Source organism: Microchirus variegatus (genome assembly GCF_963457635.1).
Source record: "Microchirus variegatus genome assembly, chromosome: 4".
NCBI lineage: Eukaryota > Metazoa > Chordata > Actinopteri > Pleuronectiformes > Soleidae > Microchirus > Microchirus variegatus.
Genome location: NC_139805.1, coordinates 24,187,051 through 24,211,570, shown reverse-complemented (window position 1 = coordinate 24,211,570; position 24,520 = coordinate 24,187,051). Strand labels below are relative to the sequence as shown.

Here is a 24,520-nt window from a genome sequence, read left to right as displayed (position 1 = left end):
TAGATCTCAGTGCACAGGTGTTGTTGATTCACTGCTGCCTCCACCAGTTTAACTTAAAATGTGTTGTTTTTCGACTTCAGTGTTTCAAATCCTTTGTTCAGATTTAGCAAAGTGAGACAAACGTACTAAATAAGGCAGCAGACCTGGAGCTCCTGTGTCCCTGTGGGCTAAAAATGCTGATTTTCTCAATGGACTTTGTGTTGGAAAGTTTCAACTTCAGTTTACAGCCATAAAATACTTTCTAACAGAAGATAAGATAAAATGGCAAAACATATTCTTAAAATATTGTGCACTTAAGGAGGTGTAGATTAATTTGTTTTTATATGAACTTGTTTTCCCTTCTGTCCCTGATGGCACCCTCTGCAAAGTCAGTGTTGTCAGCACCACAACATTGAACTGTCTCTTTAAGTACTGAGAGTTCATGTAAGACTTTTGAGAATTATACATTTTATTTACCACCGTATGCATTAAAGGTGCCATATGTAAGAATGTGGCCAAAAACGGTTACTACACTCAAATTCAAAATACAGAGGTCTTTTAGGTTTCGTTTTCTGATGTAACTGGCAACCCGTTTTTGTTAATGCAAATATTTTGGCTGTACTTTTGTTGTTGGTGAGTTCAGTATGTTATATGAATATTATTCCTAAGTCTCTGTGACATATTAGGAGGATTTTATGGCCAGTTGATTTAGATTTATTACATAATGCACCTTTAAGCAAAACATGTAAAACAACTTAACTGTATGAAGAACAAACCATAAGTCAAATTCATGGTTTTACTGTGTGATTATTGATGCACAGGCTGTGTGTTTGTGTCATTAAATCATCTCACCTTGTGTGTGTGTTTTCTCTCTGTGCTCCAGGCTTCCACAGCCACTCTCCACAACATGGCAGAACGCTGCAGCAGAAGCCCCGACTTGACCAGACTGCGACTGTCCACGAACACACCTGCTGATGAACTTGCGGTTATTGAAAATGGAGACAGCAGGTGTGACATCGCTGTTCATCGTGATAGTGCAATATTAAAAATGTGTGACCCACAGTACTAATACTTTGTTACTGTCCTTAAGTACAAAGTCCAAGTATCTGTACCTCACTTTATTTATATTCCAAGCAACTTTTCCTTTTACTCCACTCCATTTCCTAAATAAATTGTGTATGTTTACTGAAAAACATAACCCCCCAACTACCTTCGCTACTCGTTACTACCAAATAAAATCAGAAGAAGAAGAGTTGGTCTTGATGAAAACTCAGAGTTGCTTTACACTACAGTTTTGCCATTCACACATTTGCACTTATTCTATCACATATCGTTCATTCCCATTCAGGTGTAATGCCGGGAATCAAACACACAACCTTGCAGTAGAAAGACAACTTGCTTTACCACTGAGCAACCGTCACGCAATTCTAAATCCTCAGTTTTTTTGGAAACACTTTTACTTCAAAGTTTCTTTTATATCTTAAGTACAGCAAATGTCATATACTTTAAAACATTTACTAAGGTAATATTGTTAAAAGTGACTTCAACTTCTACTAAAGTAATTTTCTGGTAAGATACTTGTACTTTTAGTATCCCTTTTAGGTACTTTATACAAGACTGATGATCTACCAACAGCAATCAAGTGCTCTCCGACTATAACAGCTGCTGCTGTTTCCTTCACAATGCAGCTCCAAAAAACAAATAAGAGACAATCAAATAACATACCTTCATTTATGTTGCTCCTGGAGTTTTTAAAGGGTTTTCAATTGAGCAAAAAGCACCGACACGGCATGCATTGTGCGTCAGACGCACTGAAATTAGCCTCTCCGACAATATAATCATGACGTGATTTGATCGTGTGATCCTTGTCGCTTTCTCCAATCCCCACTGTCTTCCAGAGCTCACTCCCTCTGCGACGACAATTCAGAGAGGACGCCGTCGTTATCGTCGTCCCACAGAGACTCGCACACAGCTGCTCAGGCAGTGGCCAGGTAAACGTCTGGAGTAGATTTCAGAGTTAAAGGTACAGTGTGACCACCGCCCATAGAGCTGACCCTGAAAATATAAATATATAAGACGCATTCTGTGATCAGGAAAATTCAGATTCATTTCCACCAGCATTTTACACACTGGACCTTTAAAAAAGGTTTTCAACAACTGAATAATGTATCCTCATGCTTGATGTGTACATGTTCAGTCACATGTCAACAGAAGAACATTTATGGATGTGAATTATTCAACGGGTGTATTCGTACACTCTTAGAAATAAGGGTTCTTCTACAAGGGCTGATGTTAACCCTGAATAAAGGGTTTTAAAAGGGTTCTTGGTGGAACCTTTATAAAAAGGTTCTACCTGGAGCCAAAAAGGGTTCTCCTATGAGGACAAGCTGAAGAACCTTATATTAACCTCCCACTGACCCTTGCAGGTTCTCCTACTTCCACATGCTGCGGAAATGGCTGTCTCACAGAGTCAACCCTCAGACAGAGAGGTACGACTCTTTCCTGGATCGCTTCAGAGGCCCCGAGCTCAAAGACATGGTGGGGCGAGAGAGCAACGCCCAATCTGTGGGTCACAACGACACACTCCTCAAGAGAAAGTAAGTGTTAAGACTACGGAGCAACTCCGTTTGAATTCACAGTGAACAGCAGTGGACACCAAACAGGTCAATTTAACAGTAACGGCCACTGCCGCAAAGTTCACCCGGCTGTGTATTAATTTCCTCTCCAAAGCCTTCCCAGTAAGTGGCCACTGGCTACTTACAACATGAATAACTGCAACAACACAGACGAGTAAGTGTGTGCTTCGCTGTCAAAAAGTAGACGTAGATCTTCCTGCAGTAGCTTCAGTTTGTCCTTCAAAATACACCTTCCAATTTCCCTGTTTCGTCCTGTATTAGGATAGGATAGGATTTTTTTGTTGCAAGTCATTCCAATGATTTACCCCAAAGGAAATTTACAATGCATTATGCATTGTCTGGGTTCTCTGTCCAAAGACATGCAGATTTGGGTATTAGGCAAATTGGACTCTCTAAATTGACCATTGGTGTGAGAGTTGCACTATGTCAGCTGGGATTGGCACCAGCAACCCCTACTAGTCTCATGTGGACGATAAAGCAGCAGAAGATTAGTGAGTGAGTGAGTGAGTGACATATTAGGTTTGCAAGTGGAAAAACTGAAAGAAATATCACGGTGCCATCTGCTGGACAAACGTATGACCTGCACTAAAATCTTCCAACAAAAAGCCCTCCTCCAGCCTGAACCTCTTGCATGTAGAGCAGATCAGTAGTCAGGTAGGACAGTCCCTCGTATACCACCGTCCTCCTTTCACCCGTGTCCAAGAGTAAAACTTATCCATGATCCATAGCAAAAAAGAGGACAAAAAAGACGAGATTAAAAAAGACGAGAAAAAGGACGAGGAGAAGAAAGACGGGGACAAGAAGGACGAAAAGAAGGAGGAGAAGAAAGATGATAAGAAGGACGAGAAAAAGGATGATAAGAAAGATGACAAAAAGAAAGAGGCGCCCCCGTAAGTAAACAATCTATAGTCTATAGTCTATTGAGACTGGGTAACAGAAAAACACGCCTGTCTGTTTGATATTCGTGTAAAAATATTACATTTATGCTCAACTAACTTGATTTGTTCTTGTTTTTGTAGGAAAGAAATCTGGATGATGGATCCAGCTACAGATTTATACTACAAATGGCTGACTGTCATCGCAGGCCCAGTATTTTATAATCTAATGATGATCGTAACAAGGTATTTTTTCAATTTGACGCGCATTAAAACAAATACTTAGGGGACACAATTTAAAAATAAACGTCTGTCTGTGTTTCAGAGCCTGTTTTAACGAACTCCAGAACACTTACACAAAACTCTGGATATTCTTGGATTACGGCACAGACATCATCTACTACATGGACACGTTCGTCAGATCGAGAACAGGTTGGATTCTTGAAAATGTTCAAAATAAAAGTTAAAGTAAGCCTTTTGTTTGTACTCTCGGCAAAGTCCTTGCTTTACAGAGTCTGCCATCTTGTGTCTCTATGTTTCTAAAGCAGCCTGAACAGACAAACCGTTTAGAACAACATGATGTGCCTTTTGTATCTGTGTCCAATGTTGATAGTGGATTTGACTCCTAACTTTATATTTGTCCCCCAGGTTACTTGGAACAAGGCTTGCTGGTGAAAGACAGCAAGAAACTGAGGGACAAATACAGAACCACGCCTCAGTTCAAGTACGACATGATTTCAATGATACCGACCGATCTGCTGTTCCTGCAATTCGGATACAACAACCCAGAGTTTCGATTCAACCGCCTTTGCAAAATGACGAGGCTCTTTGAGTTCTTTGAACGGACTGAAACCAGAACCAGCTTCCCGAACATATTTCGAATCAGCAACCTTGTGCTTTATATCCTTATTATTATACACTGGAATGCTTGTATGTTCTTTGCACTTTCAAAAACCATCGGTTTTGGATCTGACACTTGGGTGTATCCCAATATCAGCCACCCGGAGCATGGCCGCTTGGCCAGGAAGTATATCTACTCGCTGTACTGGTCCACACTGACCCTCACCACCATTGGAGAGACCCCTCCACCAGTCAAGGACATTGAATTCCTCTTTGTCATCGCAGACTTCCTCACTGGCGTCCTGATCTTTGCCAGTATCGTCGGTAACGTCGGTGCCATGATCTCCAACATGAACGCCTCTCGTGCCGAGTTCCAGGCAAAGATTGACTCCATAAAGCAGTACATGCAGTTTCGAAAGGTCACCAAAGAGCTGGAGGCCAGGGTCATCAAGTGGTTTGACTACCTTTGGACAGAGAAGAAGACCTGCGATGAGAAGGAAGTGCTGAAACATCTCCCCGACAAGCTCAAGGCCGAGATCGCCATCAACGTCCATTTGGACACGTTGAAAAAAGTGCGGATTTTCCAGGACTGTGAAGCCGGGCTCCTGATCGAACTGGTGCTCAAGCTGCAGCCACAGGTGTTCAGCCCTGGAGATTACATCTGTAAGAAGGGCGATATTGGCAGGGAGATGTACATCATCAAGGAGGGGAAGCTAGCTGTGGTGGCCGATGACGGAGTAACGCAGTTTGTGGTGCTCAGCGATGGCGCATACTTTGGGGAAATTAGTATCCTAGGAATCAAGGGAAGTAAGGCAGGCAACAGGAGGACTGCCAACATTCGAAGTGTGGGCTACTCTGATCTCTTTGCTTTGTCCAAAGACGACTTGATGGAAGCTCTCACAGAGTATCCAGATGCCAAGAAGGCTTTGGAGGAGAAGGGGAAAGCCATCCTGATGAAAGACAATCTGATCGACGAGTCCGTCGCAAACTCCGGCGCCGACCCCAAAGACCTGGAAGAGAAGATCGTCAAACTGCAGAGCAACCTGGACACCATGCAGACAAAGTTTGCCCAGCTGATGGCGCAGTTCACCTCCAGCCAGTCGAGGATGAAGCAGAGAATCACCACCATGGAGTCCAAGGTGAAATCTGTACAGCCGGAGGACCTTTCTGAAGTGGTGGCCGACAAAGACAAAAAAGTCCAGTAAAGGGAAAGGAAAGTCAGGACTTTATAACACTGAGAAGTACAGTGACACTTTTTTTTTTTTTTTTAAAGAAAACATCATGCTTATTCATCATAATGTGTCAAATTGTGTACAGTGTGTGCAGCAAATATATATTTCTGTGCGCTTGCTGCAACTGTCGGCCAGTTTCACGTTGTTATGCTTGACCATTTTTACTCAGAAGCAGCTGTGGGTGGAATTTTTCCTGTTCCTGGTCAGTGTGCACATTTTTATTTCTAAAGTGAGAATGAAAAACTCCAACTTTACAACTTCAATATTAGTTTGATCTTGTATGTATTGATACTGTATGAATGTAAATAAGTAAATAAAATGAATGAACGGCAGTCGTGTTAGCAGCGTATGCTATCAGTTGTAAATGTTAATGTCGTTTATGTGAGTAAACATTAAAACAAAATGTTTATATCACGTCTTAATGTTCATATTGTCATTTTAAGTGAAAGAAAATGTTGTTAGTGAATTTGAAGTGGCTCAAAACTTTATCTTAAAGGGATAGTTCCAAGTTTTCTGAAGTGCAGTTGTATGATGGTACTTACAGATGAGTAGCCGGTGCTTCCAGATGTCCCAGAGCGCCCCCGTGTGCCAAGAATTAGCATTAGACGGACGCCTGCAGTGACACAAGGAAAAACTGATTCTTAGCATTTAAAAATGGTTGGCCTAATTAAATCTATGGTGCTCGTTTGGTGAGTTTGTGTCGCTTGGGTCAATCAAAACAAAGGGTTTTTAAATACCAAAGTCACAAAATAACACATTTAATCTTACAGTTAAGTACATGAAGCTATCTTATTAGTAATAACATTATTTCAATATTTTTGGACAACATTTAAAAGTTTCAATACGTTTTATTTTCCGTTGCATAATAGTTAATTCACGAGTTTCACATTATCTGCACATAATTTATGTACCTGAGATATTTGGCCAAATAAAACAGTTTCATGTGACTCTACAACTCAAGACAGACATTGCACATTTTGGTGACAGCACGTACTAATGTGCAATGAACAGCACTTTACAGCAAACAAACCAAATACAGGAAGAAAAAGAAAAACCCGTTTCAGGATGTGAAAGTCTGAACTGACTAGTCAGTAAGCACATTCTGAAACTGCCGAGAACTAAAAAGCAAATCATCTGCTCAGATTCATCGTATCACAACACAACACACAGTGTCCTTTTTTTTCCAAACGCAAAACAACTGGCACAACACAAATACTTTAAAATAACCGTCAGGTTAGAGGTGAGGTGAATCTCACACTGGCAGCAAACTGTGGAGTCATACATAAATATACCACACACTGACAATCATAACCGAAGAGCACCGTTATCAGCCGTCTACTCGGGTGAAGGCGGGTGTGTGTGAGGACTAATTCCTGCTACGTTATGAACAACTGCACAATTTCTAAGTCAAATCAAACCACATTTTAAAAAAAATAAAAGAAAGAAAGAAAGAAAGGCATGTGCTGGCATTCATGAAAATACTGTGTGTAAGTGCACTTTCCAAGTTTTCTTCAGAAACAAAACACACATGAGAAAAAGCAACAAAAAACTTTTTTTTAAGTGCCATGTTAAAACTTAGGGCAGTGTTTCTCAATCCTGGTCCTTAGGATCCAATGCCGCTGCATGTTTTAGATGTTTGACCTGCTCCGACACCTGATTCCAATAGTCTGCTTATCAACAAGCTCTGCAAAAGCCAGTTAATGACATATTTATTTCTATCAGGTGTGTGTTGGGACAGTGGATCCCAAAAGACCAGGATTGAGACACACTGACTTCGGGAAACGTATGAAATTGACGCTCAAAGGAAGTGAGGCCTCGGTGAGTGACGGGCTGATGAGTTAGGCACAGGGTCACTGCAGCATTTTTGTTTCATGGCTTTTCCCACAGCATTTGTTCTTTCTAATTTAAGCGATACTCCCTTTGTTTGTTAAAAACACACAGTCGGAAAACGTTGCCGTCCTCATCGGTCACAGCATCCCAAAGCCTTTAGCGTAAGTGATGGCCTTCAGGAGCCTTTCTTTCAGCTTGTCTTTGGAAGAGTATTCTGGGAGCAGCAGTGCGTTGAAGCAGGTGTGGGAGGTCGGCAGCCTGAAATGGCATATAACATGTTTTTATTCAAAAATACTCAGGTGTGTGGTTGTGGAAAAGCAGGTAATATCAAACCTTATTTAACCATAACCACTACTCACTGCCCCTCAATCTCATGTACCTGTCTGTGTCTGTGCCGTTCTTGGTGAGGATCATCTTTAACTTGCCGAGTCCACCGACCGGGGCTCGGTCTGTGCCGGTGGTGAACTGAAGGAACAACCTCTTTTGCTCCTCTCCAAATGAGTGAATTATTTCCCAGAAATATCTGTGGTAGAAAACGAAGAATGTTCTGAAAAACGTCAGATTTATAACCGCAGCAGAGAGAGTTAGGGGAAAAAAACCTAGACTTACTTTATTATTGGACTGTCTTTGCTATAACCTCCGTCATATTCCGTGGCCTTTTCAAGAGCTTCAAAGTCAAGTTTCTATGAAATCACAGGGGATTGCCGTGTAAGTCGTAAAACACTGGCTACAGTAAAAATAAATAAAAAATACAGTGGTTAAAGGTTAACTTCCTTACCCTGCTGCCGCAGATGAGCAGCTCCACTTCCTCCGGTCTAAATAAATACTTCAGCGGGGACTCGTTTGTGACCATTAAGAAACCTTTTTTAAAGGCTCTGAATTGTCTTTCCACGCTCTTGTTCAGTATGTATTCAGCGTACAGATCCACAAACTCCTGTAAATAACAGATAGAAACACACCTTTTTAATATGCAGAATAAAAGTGTGTCATTTTAGAACTGGAAAAATAATTCAAAGAAACAGTTGAATAACATCATTTTCAGTAATATTGTATATAAAGAGCTGTTGTAGAGTACATCTCAATCAAAAGAAGTACAAACTAACTATTAACTAATATTTTTCATTCAGAAATATCCATCGACTTCAACCCGCATTTTTATGGTAGGTTTTCGGTCATCAAAGAGCAATTCTGTGCCTTAATGCAAGACTATGTAACTACCAAAGAAGCTAAAAACACATTTTTTTTACTAACATTAGCTATCAGGATTTGGCTGCTGCACTAAAACACTAGAAAGTCAGACAGGTAGCTAAGCTTAGTTTGACTTTGTTCTACTAAAAGTAATAGTTTGAGAGTTTTAAGAAAGAAAAACAGGCTAATCTAATTAGCTCCTGGTTAGCTTAACTATACTCTATTTTAGGGAATATGTTCACAGCTTTACGGTACAGTTGGACAGCCTTTCCTGACTGAATATTGACACTGTGAGTCCAAGTGAGCCCAAGCAAGACACTGAACAATGTGAGGCAGCACTGGTGTATCAAGAAATGAGTGAGGGGGGAGGAGTCTTATTTAAATGGACTGCCGTGGCATGAAAATGGCTGTGACTGGAGCGTGACTAATAGATTTCAGTCGACCAATTACAACTGGGGGGGTGTGCGACTGCCGTGTCCAGCTTGAACTAACGCAAGGCTTCATTTTGTGTCACCAAAGTCCACTGACAAAAGCAGCGATTTAAACTCACAGTGCAGCTGGTCTATTTGAGCCAACGTTTTCAAACACCAAAGTCGCCAAATAACACAACTTACTAACAGAGGCAGAAATAGACAAACAACTCCTGAGATCTGTGTGGTAAAAGTGATGTTTTTGTCATTGAACTCTCGTGTGGAGAAGCGTGTGGTTCACAAAGCAACAAAAACGCCGGTTTCCTGTATTCATACATTCAATCTGATTTAAGTATATTTTTGCTGTGTGTGTATTTTCGTAACACATCACCTGTCTACTCTCTTTGGTGACAGGGATCTGGTCTGCCTTCTCCTTCAGATCGTACAATACTGGATTTCCAAAAAGGTCTGTGTGGGATATCTGGAAGGTGAGCATCATGTCTTCTTCTACGTTACCGGTATATTCAAGCAAACCCTTCAGACTCTGGTAGAGAACCTGCAACAAGACGAGCCTTGTGAATTTACAGCAGAGGATTTAACAATGCGTCATGATTGTCTTCATTGTAGCAGTAAAATATATCACTTTAAAACAGTCATTCCCAAAGACTGACCCACAGGTCAGGTCACAGGACATGACGTGAATTAGTAGCAACATTATGAACAAAGTTGGTCACCATAGTTTCCCATCTTAAAACAGTGGGTATCCAAATAGAACGTTTGGGAATCACTGCGATAGAAAATTGTGTATCTCAGCAGTGTTTCATTTCTATTAAGTTTAGAGAAAGTTACTATACTGGATGTGAGTCTGACAGGTCCAAATAGGTCCCCTTCTTTCCCATTAGTTTCCTGTAGACCACCATGGGGAAGTGGACGTCCAGGATGCAGTTGTTGTAAATGGCGAGCCCTAGCACGATGCCAATGAGGGTGTACTGTGCTTCAGTCTCAAGTGAGGAGGAATTAAACCAGAAAAGTTTTGTGATGTTGTCATAGGTGAACATTCCTGTTCAGAAGAAGAAGAAGAAAAAAATTGATATTTATTTAGTTTGTGAGTAGAAACATGTTAAATATGAGGATAGAGCCAGGTAGAGAAGTATTATTGAGCAGTCCAAAAACAACACATGTCTAAAACTGATCAAATTTTCAAGATTCAAGATGTGTTTTTAGTACGTAAAACAAAAATAGTAATAAAAGAGAACACAAACACTGCACAGTTCTGTGTCTGTGTTCCCTGGCAACCAACACAGTCCAAGAAGTCACTTTCTTGGAAGTATTTCCAACGAATGTTCCCTCGTAAAAAAACACAAACTGTTCTCATTGAAAGTGAGAGACTCACTGCCTCAAACTTTTCTCAGCTTCTTATATACCAGTGTCATATCAGTCTACACATTTTGGATGAGATATAAACACAAATACTAATTGTCTCACCGATGTCCAGGTTGAAAATTTCCTCCAGGACCAACTGGAAGAACTCTTTCGACACCCCTCCTTCGTCGACACCTTGCTCCCCCTCAAACTCAACAAACAGCTGCTTCTTCAGGTCAGACGGGTTCTCCATGGAGATCATCTCTAGCTGCAACACAGAGGGGGATTCAGGCAAAAACAATTCATATTTTTCAAATGGAAATCAAGATTTGGAACGCTTCTCTTCGCAAACGCTGCAATTTAATGGTTCTGTTTTTCAGTGTTCCATGTTCTATGTCAATAATGGTAATTTTACATCATTGTATACAATCAATTAGTGAGTTCAAATGTGTTATTTTGTGACCTATATATAGGTATTTGAAATATTTTTAATGATTAAAAAACGGAATCAAACAAGGTAGCAGCAGCTCCTCTGTCCATGTGAGCTTAAAATTGGAAATGAGAGTGTGAGCGATTTACAAATTCCAGTTCCCAGTCAGAAGAAAAACGAAACACTTTATAGAATTAAGCAGTCGCAGATCTTATTATGTGAGCCTTTAGTTGCCAAGATCTGCTTTTCCTTCTGTCTCTTTTTCCTTCTGATTGTGCTCTACTGTTTGAACCAGTAGAGCACAATCACACTTCCAAAAATGATTATTTTAAATCTATTATACAATTTAAAAAAACCACAATATTTGTCAGAAAAATCAAATTGAGATATTTTCCTCAAACCAATCAGCTCTCAAGGGGGATTTCAGTATCTGACAACAGTAACGTAGCGTAGCATGCTGTGACTCACTCTGACGAGGGCGTCGTCGATGATGTGATCTCTGCGAACTTTGAGCTTGAGGTACGGGTTGGGCTGGTGGCCCTGCACCATGCTGTAGAGGGCGGTAAGGCGTCGCTCACTGTACATTCTGATCCTGTTGTCGTAGTAAAGCCCTTGGCTCTTGGTGATTACGCTGAGGATGAAGGGGCAGCTCTGAAAAGAGAACTTGGTCTCGGCGTTGACCTTGAAGAAGGTGAAGTCTTTGTCCATCTCGACGACGTCATTCAGCGACTCGTTTACAAAATCCTCAAATGGGATGACGGGTTGGATGCAGTCTAACGGCCGAACTCCCAGCTCTTTCTCCAGAGGGTCGATCCGAGGACCCTTCTTGTAGAGCCTGTCCTCGCCCAGCAGCTCATGTAGAGTGAGCTCATCAGAATCATCCTCATCCTCGTCGACGTCCTCCTCGTTGTGCTCGACGTCCACTTCGCCACTAAGGATACTTGCATAGAAAACAACCTTTAAACACTGGGTGGCGGCCACCACGGTCTCGTCGTCGTTTACCAGATTCTCTGCATCATATTCGTTGCTGACGACTGTGAAAGTGATGATCTGCTGGAAGGTCTCCATCATACGTCGGATGTGTGGGATGTCGTACGTCGACCAGTGCTTTGACAGTTTCGCGAGCGCGGTCACTGGCAGTTTGCCCATCGCCTTGCAGAACTGCGGCAAAGCCACTTCAAGGTACTCTGGACTGTGGAGGTTGCTGTTCTCCATCACAATGATGAAGATGTTCAGGTAATCGGGGTTCGTTTCGTACACATCAAGGTAATCGAGGTCAAGTTCCACATTTGGGGTGAGGTAAACAAGTGCGTTCACGAGAGCCGCCTGCACCTGGTCGATGGTTGCAAGTCTGTCATAGACCCGTCTCACAGCATCCACGTCCACAGTGATCTCACAGGAGCCGACCATTCCCTTACACTCATCTGGTAAAGCAGCAGCAGCGGAAGCACCCATCGTCTCCAAGGGTTGATCACTCTGCTTTTCATGCTTGTCCACGTCTGTTGTTTTTAAAGAGTCCTGGTGATTGGCTACATTTGATTCATCCTTCCTAAAACTCTTCATCAGAGCTTCTGCATTGGAGAAAACTCTTCCAATGACACGGATCAGAGCAGAGTAGTCGCCCTCCTCCTCACAGAAACTCAGGATCATACACACATTATTTTCTGTGAGATGACGAACATCTGCAAGACAACAACAACAACAAAAACTGAATTAAGAGGGTGGGCTGAAACAAAAAAAACATGCCTAAAGTCGGGGTCTGTCTCACAGTACCTGAAAAATCCTCCTTGGGGGAACAAACGTCCATATCACTCATCTTTTCGTCAGCACTGGAGTCTGCGTTGGAAATGTCAGATTCTTTCTTGGAGGGGTGAGGACAGAGTTTGGCGTTAATCTTAAACAACTCAAGCGCTTTGGCAGCGGCTGAATTGTTATCCAATGGTTGGAAGTCACAACATGATGCGCAAAACCTATTCGTGCAGTTGCCATTTCCACAGCCCTCAGTTAACTGCCGAAAGTAGCGCTCAATGAGAAGCTTTGCAGTCGCTCTGTTCCTGAATATGATATTCAAACAGGAAATTAGCCTGGGAAGCATCAAGCATAAAAACACATACTCGCAACGCCCATAATGCAACTTCACAGAGCTAAATATTTAATAAGCACATACTGTAATTAGTTCAGTTTGACTGACTGCATTATTATTAACTAACTGAGTGACTTACATTCGGCTGGATCCAAGTGTCTTCCTGCAGGCCAAAAAGGAAGATCCTCTGAAAGAAATAGTTAATGTTATTGTTTTTAGAGCTGACATTTTTTCGTCAAATTATTACTGTCTAACAATTTCCCTCTAATTATACATCTTTCGTATATAGGTTTAACTTTATTTATTTTGCACAACAAAACACAAAAGCAGTGAAATCTCTCCTCAAGTGCAGTGATTCTCGATTCATAAAATGAGACAGACAAGCAGCAATATGATATAAATCAAAAAAGAAACATATAGCAGTTAAAATAATGTGAATGAATGATGTATGAGTGTATGAACATATATATATGTGACAGTTGTGATGCATTGATATTTAGGATGTGTTACAGGAAGAAATAAAAACATTTGTTTAGAAATATGAGGAAAATCAGTATATTTAAATAACCTAAATGAGCGATTCTTAAATGTTTTTTTTATTTTGTAATCTGCAGAAGAATATAGATTAATTTCTAATTCGATAATAAATGATCATTCAAAGGGAAAATACATGAGGTGGTCCATGGAATGTTATTTATAATTATTATACAGTGGGTCACATTTACGATAAAATCCAAAGAGTTCTTCCTCATGCTCATACATCAGTTGTTGTGTAATACCAAGTATCCAAACGAACAAAAACATGTGGAAACACCTGTGACAATGCTTTCGTGACATCTAATAAAATAATACTCTGGATATTTAACCACTGATAAGTTGAACGATGAATATTTTATTCAACAATGTTATAAACGTTCCACTAAGGCTACTCTGCTACTTCTTCATTTCACTAGTACGTGATCTGAAAATATAAAAAATGCCATTATTAAGAGCCTTCTTCACACGTTTACAATATTATGGGGGGACCTAACCACCACGAGCTGTCAGGTTTAATATACACAATTGAACTAATAATGCTTCATGTTGCTTTTTAATCTCATAAAACGAATTAATTTACTGTTGATACGTATTTGTGAGTGTTCAATGTTCAGTGAGTGAGTGAGACTGACTGACCTGTGATTTGAAGCAAAGTCGTGTGTGTCAGTGACGGTGCAAAAACAAAGCCTCTCTCTTCGTTCACTCTGTCAGCGGCTGTTGTCGCTTTGCGTGGCTCGGGTTTAATTCGTCTATGTTTACGAAGCACAGGTAAATAAAGCCGTGACGTGACCACGTTAACAAGTCACAAGACTTTCAGTTTGAAGTTACTGCAAAATCACCCTCATCTATCGTCTTGTAAACAACAGCGCCATGTTTCCCAGCATGCAGCGCGGGCTTGTCAAAAATCATGTCCTCACTCGGCCCCGCCCCCTTCTTCACAACCAACAACTGAATCCGGTAAAATAAATACATATCGTTCATTTAATTTCTTGATTATATATCATTGACGGGATATAGTAGAGGCATTGAAGAAAGAAAATAATTCGGACCTTTAAAATATAGGAAAAACAACTCTCTTTCTAAAAAACGACCGTTTTTGAAGGCACCGGTGATTCTACGGGTTGTGTTTAAAGCCGCTCGGAAATTTAAAAATCAGACTGAGTCTAAAATTCGACTGTGCCACCACGAGATGGCGCATTACACAAACACTGCGGTAAAAAAGCTGGGGAACGCAATAGTATGTGTGGTGCGGAATTAGTTTTATTGTTTGTTTTGTTTTGTTTTGTTTTTTAAACAAAAAACAAACATCTAGTTAAATACGTTATTACCATGCGAATACTAATTTATTTCACAAACTGCGTCACATTCACACATCATTTAGTGAAATATATTTACTTGCTGTTTTATTAACCTTTTTAACGACGTAGAGTTGCTTGAAACAAAACAACAACTTAAAGTGAAACTTATTCACTATAATTGTATTTACTATTTTATTTTATTTTACTCATTAAACAAACTTCAATGAATACCAAACCGATAATTTAGTGGTATTTTTGCATCACTTTCAAATAGAGGCTCTTGAACGCACCTTCGCTTGGCTGCAGTTACTATAGTAACGAGAGACAGTTCTGGATAGCTAACGTTGGGGAGCTAGCTGTGGCTGGCCTGGTCATGGAGTAGTTGTTGCAGTTTTATTAGTTGGGAATGCTTGGTCACAGTTTCGTAGCTGGTGTTAATTATTGTTATCAAAGGAAACGACATGACTATTGCGTGTTCTGCAACGGTATGAGTACTCCGTAGTTCAAAGGAAACAGCGATAGTGTTCAGCAAACCCAACTACTATTTCCTCAAGTAATGCACAAACCCTTATTAAAATGGTAAGTTAACATAAACTTTTCTTTAATTGTAACGTGGACGCGTTTTACGAAACCAGCAGAAACTCCAGTACACGTGAACTCACCAAGTTGACAGTTGTTTGCTAACGTTAGCATAACAACCAGGAGTTAGCATTGACGTGAATATTCCCTAGCTAGCAAAGAAGAACCTGTTGCCACACGTTTTATTAATATTCACATTTAGCAGTAACTAAACTAAGCAACACGATATTTGTGTGCAGCTTTTCAATAGCTGGTGGTGAATAATCAAAACAGCTAATGCTAGTAGCTTCAGGTACGTCATTACCAAGAAAACTATGCTGTTATACTGGGATAACTAGTGTTTTAGTATATTGTTTAAAATGTCCACAATTATTATTAGATTTCGTGGTTTTCAATGAAAATTGAACAAGACTCAATTGACTAGCGTAATGAGCGGTATTCACAGTTCTTCTAATATACACAGGTGGATTATTCACTTGTGTAAACTTGTCCCGAACTTATGGGAAAAAAATATTTTTTTATTGTATCTCCAAGTTTAGAATCTTTTCCATTTAAAAGTGTGAATGTGGTACTTTCAACTTGAAATGTCTTTACAACTATACATTATTACTGTCTGATTTCCAGTATGCTAGTAGTCATAGATATCCTGAACATAACTGTCAGTTTTGTCCAGAAATTATTTTTCTGAGAATTTATTTTCATTAGATTTCAAATTTTAGATTTTGCTCAATTTAAAAAGTGTCTGGTTTCCAATACACCAATGGATACTAATGTGCAGAACACAACTGTATCTTCTTGTCTTATTCAAACTTATGGAGAACTCTCTTTATACAGTTGCTCAAAGTCCAGTAATTAGGTCTCCTAAACTTATTTTTCCCATTTAAAAAATATGCTTTCAAACGTGCACATAGACAGAGATATACAGTAGTGAGATATAAGTAGAAACAAGAAATCATTATATATTATATATCATCATAATTATGAATCTTGATACTGTTCATAGGCCCCTGGCAGTGTGCCACCGACCCCCTGTGAGATCCACTGGTTTATATGATTTGTATATTTTCTGTAAAGGAGTTTGTTGTTTACTTAATTTGCCTCAGTCAACTACACTGGGTCAGCTTTTTCAAGTTAACAAGTTCCCTATTCACCTGAGTTGCGTGACTTGAGACTGTGGGAGGAAACTACATCAGAGCTCCCATGGAGATTGTCTGCGCACAGAAGCTACTGAAAGCCAAACACAAGCCTTTGTTGCTGTGAGGAGAGGAGTGATAATCATTGAGCTGCCAGCCACAATAAACAATTAAGTTTATGCCAACTGACACTGGAAGTTGAGGCAGTCATTTGGATTTATTTTTAATGATTAATTAATGAGAAAGATTTGTCATAACACATGCTTTATGTTGCATTGACTTCAAATGTACAACGATTTAACCCTGGTACTGATTTAATCTGTACTTTTTTTTTTTCAGGAGGATCGTTTTGCCTTTCTCGCTGAGTGGTATGACACTAATGCCAGTCTCCTGCGACGCTACCAACTGTTCTACTACCCCAAAGATTGCTCAATAGAAATGGTAGATATCTACTACTACAGTAAATGATAAAAAAACAAAAAAAACAATCGCTGTTGCATTGGATGCTTACTTTTTCTTGTTGCTACTTAAAAAGACAGAGCTACACAAATTAAAACATGACAAGCTTTTCAAAACTCAAAATATGTAAGTAGACTGCAAGGCTGCAAGATTCACATGTCTTCAAGTGCACGACACTGACATCAAGTGGATGAAATTTAGATTTTAGAGCATCTCATTGTTTTAAGTACAATTATTTCATTTTCCATTTCTGTGAATACAATATATATTTTTATAAAACCAGCTAACATGTTTTATATTTACTTATTTGTTTGCAGTTTGATCTGAAGAACCAGCGGACATTTTTGAGAAGGACCAGATACGAAAGCCTCCACCAGGATGACCTGTTCGTTGGGAGTCGAGTGAATGTGTTTTCACGGCAGCTTAATCTGGTTGGATACGGGGATCGGTACACGGCCAAAAAACTTGGCAGCAAAAAAGAAAGGTATTATTGTTTTACGTCATGGGAAAAGTCAGCATTATTCTTAACTGGAGCTTGCTGTGTGTCGTCGAGTCATTTAAGTGTGGCTTATAACCTTCATTCAGACTATTTATTATTTTCTGTTATCGCAGATTTCTCACAGACAATAATTCCCTGTCACACAGCACTCACGTCTGGGAATTACTTGTATTTATTTAATTTGCTGTTACACATTTTGTTAAATTGCTGTTATTTACATTTTCTTATAAGGGAGAGACAGTGTTAGATACAGTATTGACAACATAGTCAAGCAGTATTAGCCAGAAAAAAGGTTGTTATTTTTATAAAATGCAAAGAAAAACAATATGGTTTCTAATGAACGGTATACTAAGTCATACTTTATTTTATTTTGTAAATTGATATTTTTGATTGAAAATTCTATAAAACAATTGACACAGAACTACTTAACATTTGACTATTATACATACAAGACACATATTTTGTTTCACAGCTTTATTACACACGATAACTCACTTAAAAATACATAATATTAAGTTATAAAACAATCATCTTATAAGTTGTCTTGTTCAGGCTGTGATGTTAGGTATAATCTCTATTCATATAAGGGTTGCAAAATTCAGGGGGGTTTCTAAAGTGGAAACTTTCCACAGAAATGTATGAGAATGAACTGGAATTTTGAAGGTGGGGTATATAAAGTTGGTATATATTTTATTTGAGCATAATCTCAGCTAAAAAAAAATCTGATTTGATGCAAATACAGTTGAATATCAATGCTATTCCTCAATCACAGGCACGTAGCTCACTACTTACTGCTGGGCTATTGAGGCTACACCCCCTACATGCACTTTGCTTTCTCCATCACACACCATGTGTACCTCACCCTCTGGTTTGTTGCAGTACCACTCGGGGTTGAAATTTACCGAAAATGTTCCTCCCTAATACATATTAATTATGAGCCTTCTATTTTCTTCTCTCTCTTTTATCCAGAACTCTTGCTTTGGTAAAGCCAGATGTAGTGTCCAAGATTGGAGACGTTCTTGAATTGATTTACTCCTCGAACCTGATTGTGACCAAAGCCAAAATGACAAAGCTCACATGGTAAGGTTACACAATGTGTTGACATTGACTCATAACTGCTCATGCAGTCATATTCTGGTGATGTTGCAGTCAAAGCTGTGTCTGTGTCAAACGCCCGAGTTCAGACCTGGTATAAACATCCATCCTAAGAAATCCATACAAGTGGACAGTACCGAGTACGACTTGGAGGTGTCCTCTGCGGCCAAATTGCTATTCACCTTCACAGATGAGTCTGACTGCACAGATGTGTCTGTGTGTTTGTGTGTGTATAGCCATGGAGGTGGTTCCTAATCCATGCAGCTCAGGAATGTGGACACGTTTATTCAAACCAATAGGATTTTTTTTGTGATCAGATCTGAGGACGCCCACGTGTGTTCACACCTCTACACCTAATGCTGTCCACACATACTCGGATCATTTGGGACGGATGTTATTAGCAGGTCTGATCGGGGACATGGAGGCGGACACGGCGTCGGATGTCTCTGCTTTCTCACACACATGAGGAACAGATGGCAGGCAAAATGTCAGATGATGTCTGCTTTTAATTATCTCTCAATAGTTTTATCAAGTACTCATTCATACAGTATTATGACACGTCAAGGTCTCTGATACAGAAATGAACATAATGAGCACTTATTTAGAAGATGAATAAAGATCTTTTGTTTGTACTCTTGGTTTTTACATTGTAGACACTGTGCAAAAACAAACATAGACTGAATTGTTTTTTCTTTTAATATTACTTTTATTTTCTCATTTATAGTTCTGCTCAGTTGTACTTAATACATTTTTTCCACCATGAAGGTTTTGGTTGTTTCTTAGCCATACTTAAAACGAGTGTATTGATATACTCTTACTGTAACCATTCATATCCATACTTTTCAGTTCTTTTGCAGGAATGTCTCTGAAAATCAATACTTTCTTGATAATCCACCACAACTGTTGATATAATCAGGTCCCAGATAAATACTAGATGTTGTATGCAAACTCTGCCCCAAACAAATAATGACAGGACATCAACACAGGAACTCAAAGTACTGAGGAAAAAAAAGACCAAAAATAATATTACCAAGTTTATTTAGTATAGTCCCTTTCACAGAAATAAAATACACAGGTTGCGTCACCAGAATCAAACTTGTACAAAACATTAAAAACAAGGTAATAAAAAGATTAAAAGCCTGACACATGAAAGGTGAGCTGTCTCTGAAGTGTTAGGTGTGTACAAACGCATGAACATTCCTATCAAAGTGGTCAGAAGTAACCTATTCCAGGGAGCTACATGAGAACTTGCCGTCTCATTAAGGACTTTCTTATTAGTTTGGTACAGAGTTGAAGACGTTGAATAATTTGGTTACTCATTAACCTTTGTCTTATGCTTTTCTTACGTTACAGGAGCCAATCGGCAGACTTTTATGCGGAACATCAGTCAAAGCCGTTTTTCAAGTGAGTGCCTGTGTAAATGATTTCCCTGTTGCCGACCAACGTCTGACATTGCGGTGACATTGAATGCGCTGGTTGCTCCTTCCATTTAAATAAATGCTCCGCTTTGCAGTAACCTTGTGCAGTTTATGTCCTCGGGGCCCGTTGTCGCCATGGAGGTGATGGGTGATGAGGCCATGTCTACCTGGAGGAGGCTCTTGGGACCCGCAGACTGTGCTGTGGCACAGAGGGAGGCGCCACAAAGTGCACGTGCCAGGTTTGGAACAGATGGCGTCAAAAATGCCGGCCATGGCTCTGACTCAGTTGCTGCAGCAGCAAGAGTAAGGGTGTTTTTTTGTTGTACATGCGTTGCATATTTCTCTGACCTTCTCCCATGCCCCAGACCACCTCCATTTATTCTGGGTTTTTTTTTGGTTTTTTTTACAAGGAACTTGAGTTTTTTTTCCCATCCACAATCGGCCACGGCCCCTCAAATACAGCTGTGTGCACAGACTGCACATGCTGCATCATCAAACCTCATGCTATATCAGAAGGTAAGGCATCACATCTACTCAATGGCTGATTTATTGGCTGTACACCAGTATCAGCCAATTGTCTGAACAGCAAAATGGCCGTCATTCACTATCAGTCAGACACCAATGTTTTGGCCTGAAACAATTGCATGATTAATCGATTATTAAGTTAATCCACAGCCATTTTGATAATTGATTCATTGGTTTGTGTGTTTTTTTAAAGAAATTAAACAAGTTTTCAGATTTTTCAGCCTCTTAAATGTGAATATATTATGAAAATAATGGTTAGTTGCAGCCCTCATTGAATTAGAGGCCAAAAAGGCTCTCAAACTCTTATTTTACCATTTAAGTCCAGCGTATAAGAATAATAACAGAACAACCGAGTGCAACAAACCGAGGACTCTGCTTCCTTCCCCATTCCCGTCAAGTAACTGTGCTGTCCTTCGCATTTCAGAAAGGATGCAAACACACCCCACCCTTGTCAAATTGTCAAACATTGTGAACACTGGTACTAGTATCTGCCCTGAATTTCACAATCTTGACTATTATAATATGACATCAGCATCATCTAATTGCATGTCTACCTCTATATTTCTCTGTTGATACACCCATAATTTTTAGAGTTTTTGTCAAAAGAATTCCACTGACTCCTCTAAGCCCCTTCCACCTACTGCTTTTTTTTCCCCGGCCACACAAAGGCACGATATGGGTACCAAAATTCACCTTGGATTTTTCCAAATCCTCTCCCTGATCCCTGTTCATGGAGCATACCTCGAGATCTGTGACCTGTGAAATGCGAATGTCCCTCACTGTGCAGAGCTCAAGTATGCACACACAAACGCTGTTGACTGCAGGACACGTCGTACAGTTTTGAAAACCAAATGCACGCTGGTCATATTTAAATTAATCTCATCTGTGGACTTCATTCAATATTATCCTTGGCAGTAATTAGTTCAGTGTGTGATTTAAACTTTGTTTATATTGAATTTCCCTTAAAAGCGCAGTACTTTGTCGTTCTGTTCTTCAGGAACACGTGTCGACATCACGTCATAGAAACTTGATGCGTGTCCGTGCTTGAAATATTTATTCAGCAGGTTCAACTCAAAGACGGAAAACATAAAAAGGTTTTATAAATCTTTGTTTATTCCACCATGTGCTTCCACCACACCTAAGTGCAGTATCGTGATGGATGTTATTGGTTAACACCTGTGCTCTTCCTGCTGTGACAAGTTAAAAACGTTTGCTCTGAGAAAGGAACCGTTAAAAAAGCCTCCACAAGTATAGACATGTTTTTTTTCTGTTTTTTTAGCTGCAGGGAACGATTGAGCAATCATTTAATTCATAATCTGTACAATAATAAAATCCTCCAGAACATTATGTACATAACTGTTTGTACCTTGATTAATATTAGTGTTGTATCAGTGTGCAGTGATGCTGTTTTACTTGAGAGCTAGGACCTTTAATTTAGTTTATGATAAAATAACAAAGCAAAATACAGCGAAATAGAACAACATAGAAATGAGAGCAAGATATCCTTAGATACCCAACAAAATAATAACCATTCAGTGCTGAAAAGGGTGTGGAATGATGTAACTTTTCTAGTCCCTTTTTTCCTCTTTTTGAACAGTCATAGCAAAGCCACAGAAAAACACATATGCCTCTGAAAATAGTCACTTAAAGTTTACAATACACATTTACGCATGTTTTTCACCTTTGATGTCCAAGTACACTTTATTACAATAGTTTTACTGTAGTCATGTCAGGTCATTTTTATTTATACAGCCCAGCATCACAAACATGGTTCGCCTTGAAAGGCTTCACAGTCTGTACAGCACATCCTGTACAGATGATTCCTCTCTCAAGATGGACGCACAGACATGCAGTAGGCGTCACATGTACAGAAACCTTTATCTTTGGCTCTACAGCTGCACAATATGGACTAATAGATTATCCTACACCTCAGCCTGCTGATTCTGTCTGTTCTCATTGCAACATATTTCTGACACCTTCTTTTAACACTTACATGCTGTCTTCAACAGATCTAAACATGTTCTCAAAGAAAACAAATTGCTATTTAAGGTGGAGAAACCTGTACTATATGTCTGTAACTCCTCTTTTAAACAGAAAAGTTAGAGAGGCAGAGTGATGCTCTCTGTTGATTTTTAATACATTTTTGTAAAGCTATTATAGCAAAAAAGCATAAATTGATCTCATGAGTAATAACGCTGGCTATGTTGTACAATATGATTAACATTTTTAGATATTTGGGTCAGATTTTGGGGCCAGATTATAGTATATTCAATATTTTAGCATGACCACATGGCATTACCTTCAGTGGACACCTGTGGCCTGATCTATAAATAGCACCTCAGTGTGAGGTTTGACGAACTGAGCTCAAACAGGGATCGTGAGTCACTTCAAAAGGGCGGCAGAACGAGAGAGCTTGCTATGATTTCCCTCGAGGATCACTTAAGAGGCTAATGTGTGCTGTACCTCCTGAGTACACGGCACAGCCAATCATGGCAATGACAAAGGAAGTTTTGACTGAAAAACGCAATCAGACATGACTGGAATAGAGAAGCTTCTGTTGCCAGGCACCCAGAGTAGGATCTCCTAGCAACAGCACCAGCTGCTTTTGGGAGCTGCGTTGAGTGTGTGTCTATCTTAGTCAGGCTGCTGGCTGTGGAGGGCACAGAGGACTCAGGAGGTGAATACTCACCTCATACGCAGGGAGCTGAAACTGTGACTGAACCATTTTCTAAAATAAGAGCCGCTCATCAGCACTGGGGCAGCGCCATTTCCGAATTAACAGTCTTAATTACCCACCCCAAAAAATGATTGTCCTGAACGTTGACAAGCATGTGTCGCTTTTTTATCACAATGAGATTAAAAGACCTCTTTCAGTGAGACTGTGTGTCTCTGCTGCAGTCTGACCTTCAAGAGCACTGATATACAGGACCTTCGTCTGTGCGGCTGTACCAGACTGTTGCCTTATCGATGCACGGCAACAGTGTTGACTGTCAGGACAAAAATAATGTCTCCTCGAATAGACGGGACATCTGTAAGACAATCTCATTAGTGCAAAGGAGACGCCGATCTGAGGCGGTTGCACATTAATCATTGCTCAAGCAACCTTTAGAGTTAAGCCAGTTACTGCAATTCCAGTTTAAAACAAATGTGGTCGACAGAGTCTTCCAAAAACCACGAAAACACAGCGCTGCATTTATACCGAGTGAGAACGAGACTAATCACATGATGAGAGGGGACGATAAGGCGATAATAAGGGGCTGTAAAAACATTTTATACCATAAATATACTCACTCATAAAGACAGGGACTTTCAGCTTTCAGCTCATTTTCTGTGTTTTTGAGAGGGGTACTGAGGCTTTCTAGGTTTGGTAAGTTTTGGCATTTCTAACGCGTAGCTGCAGCATGGGAGTAATACTGCTGGCAACCTGGGCGTCAGAGTGCTACAAGCTTTGTTATTGGTTGGTTGGCAGTAGGTGGAGCAACAAACCAACAAATCAAAAACATAAACAGAGCCAGGGAAGCAAGTGTTTCAATGTCATTCTGGTGACATATCTTGATAATTTTATGGCTAAATATAATAGGTTGTTTAAGATAATATGGGCCATTTCATTTGTTTGATTGTTTGCTTAATGTCACACAGAAGAGTTTATTGCAGCACTAAACCGTTTTACCGGTCAATCTGTGTAAACTCTGAGACAAAGATATGATGTTGTGTTCACAGGTCTGACCGGGAAGATCCTGAACTCTATATCTGCAGCTGGATATGAAATCTCAGCTCTTCAAATGGTAAAATTGGAACAATTCTCATCATGTCTTTTCACTGTCTCTCTCTATTGCTCTTTTCGTGTTCATTTAAGGTTAAGTGGTTTGCTCATATGTCCCATATGTGCTGCTTTATGTCAGCCACAGTGATGTAACCAGGACGTGAGCTGTGTATTGATTGATCCTGCCTGACCTGTAATTAAAGTGGGCGTCGCTCTTCTGTGTGACCTCTTGCAGTCCATTAGTTTTTTTGCCACATCAGATGTGATGCACAGTCTGGGCATCGGGACTAAAATCAATCAATCACTGTAGCACATGCACAGTGTGTGTGTCCTGCATTATCGGGAACAG

General features: G+C 39.9%; 3 protein-coding genes across 5 annotated transcripts in view; 2 read left to right on the top strand and 1 right to left on the bottom strand.

Moving 5' to 3' along the window:
• Positions 1 to 886: 886 nt before the first annotated feature.
• On the top strand, positions 887 to 5,535 carry cnga3a (cyclic nucleotide gated channel subunit alpha 3a; the record flags this gene model as incomplete). Its single annotated transcript, XM_083888053.1, has 8 exons — positions 887 to 987; positions 1,878 to 1,970; positions 2,406 to 2,576; positions 2,710 to 2,769; positions 3,344 to 3,505; positions 3,635 to 3,736; positions 3,816 to 3,922; positions 4,139 to 5,535. 8 exons carry the CDS (start codon positions 887 to 889, stop codon positions 5,533 to 5,535), a joined length of 2,193 nt encoding a protein of 730 aa, XP_083744179.1.
• An 854-nt stretch (positions 5,536 to 6,389) lies between these two features.
• LOC310925536 (ubiquitin-protein ligase E3A-like) lies at positions 6,390 to 14,237 on the bottom strand. Of its 3 annotated transcripts, none has more exons than XM_083887510.1 (11): positions 14,039 to 14,237; positions 13,005 to 13,052; positions 12,556 to 12,836; positions 11,251 to 12,464; positions 10,476 to 10,620; positions 9,845 to 10,050; positions 9,382 to 9,546; positions 8,171 to 8,326; positions 8,002 to 8,075; positions 7,772 to 7,915; positions 6,390 to 7,650 (listed from the first exon to the last, which is right to left on the bottom strand). In XM_083887510.1, coding segments are annotated over exons 2-11 (2,508 nt in total). In that variant the 5' UTR covers positions 13,007 to 13,052; positions 14,039 to 14,237; the 3' UTR covers positions 6,390 to 7,529. The 3 variants fall into 3 exon arrangements, with proteins under 3 accessions (XP_083743636.1, XP_083743637.1, XP_083743638.1); XM_083887511.1 differs by having other exon boundaries at positions 12,556 to 12,643; XM_083887512.1 differs by having other exon boundaries at positions 12,556 to 12,618.
• Positions 14,238 to 15,056: 819 nt separating this feature from the next.
• The window catches only part of nme7 (NME/NM23 family member 7), a 23,332-nt gene continuing 13,868 nt past the window's right edge, over positions 15,057 to 24,520 (top strand). Inside the window, exons 1-8 of the mRNA XM_083887461.1 lie at positions 15,057 to 15,279; positions 16,752 to 16,853; positions 17,189 to 17,355; positions 18,340 to 18,450; positions 19,819 to 19,869; positions 19,979 to 20,186; positions 20,294 to 20,399; positions 24,129 to 24,193. Coding sequence (XP_083743587.1) covers positions 15,277 to 15,279; positions 16,752 to 16,853; positions 17,189 to 17,355; positions 18,340 to 18,450; positions 19,819 to 19,869; positions 19,979 to 20,186; positions 20,294 to 20,399; positions 24,129 to 24,193 — 813 coding nt within the window. The 5' untranslated portion in view covers positions 15,057 to 15,276. The remainder of the gene's footprint in view (positions 15,280 to 16,751; positions 16,854 to 17,188; positions 17,356 to 18,339; positions 18,451 to 19,818; positions 19,870 to 19,978; positions 20,187 to 20,293; positions 20,400 to 24,128; positions 24,194 to 24,520) is intronic.

Bases quoted from the DNA above. Each gene is read 5' to 3' on its own strand.
- LOC310925536 (XM_083887510.1), bottom strand. The intron at 10,051-10,475 runs GTGAGACAATTA...TCTTCTGAACAG, and splicing joins AATTTTCAACCTGGACATCG to GAATGTTCACCTATGACAAC. The intron at 8,076-8,170 runs GTAAGGAAGTTA...GTGATTTCATAG, and splicing joins TGCTCATCTGCGGCAGCAGG to AAACTTGACTTTGAAGCTCT.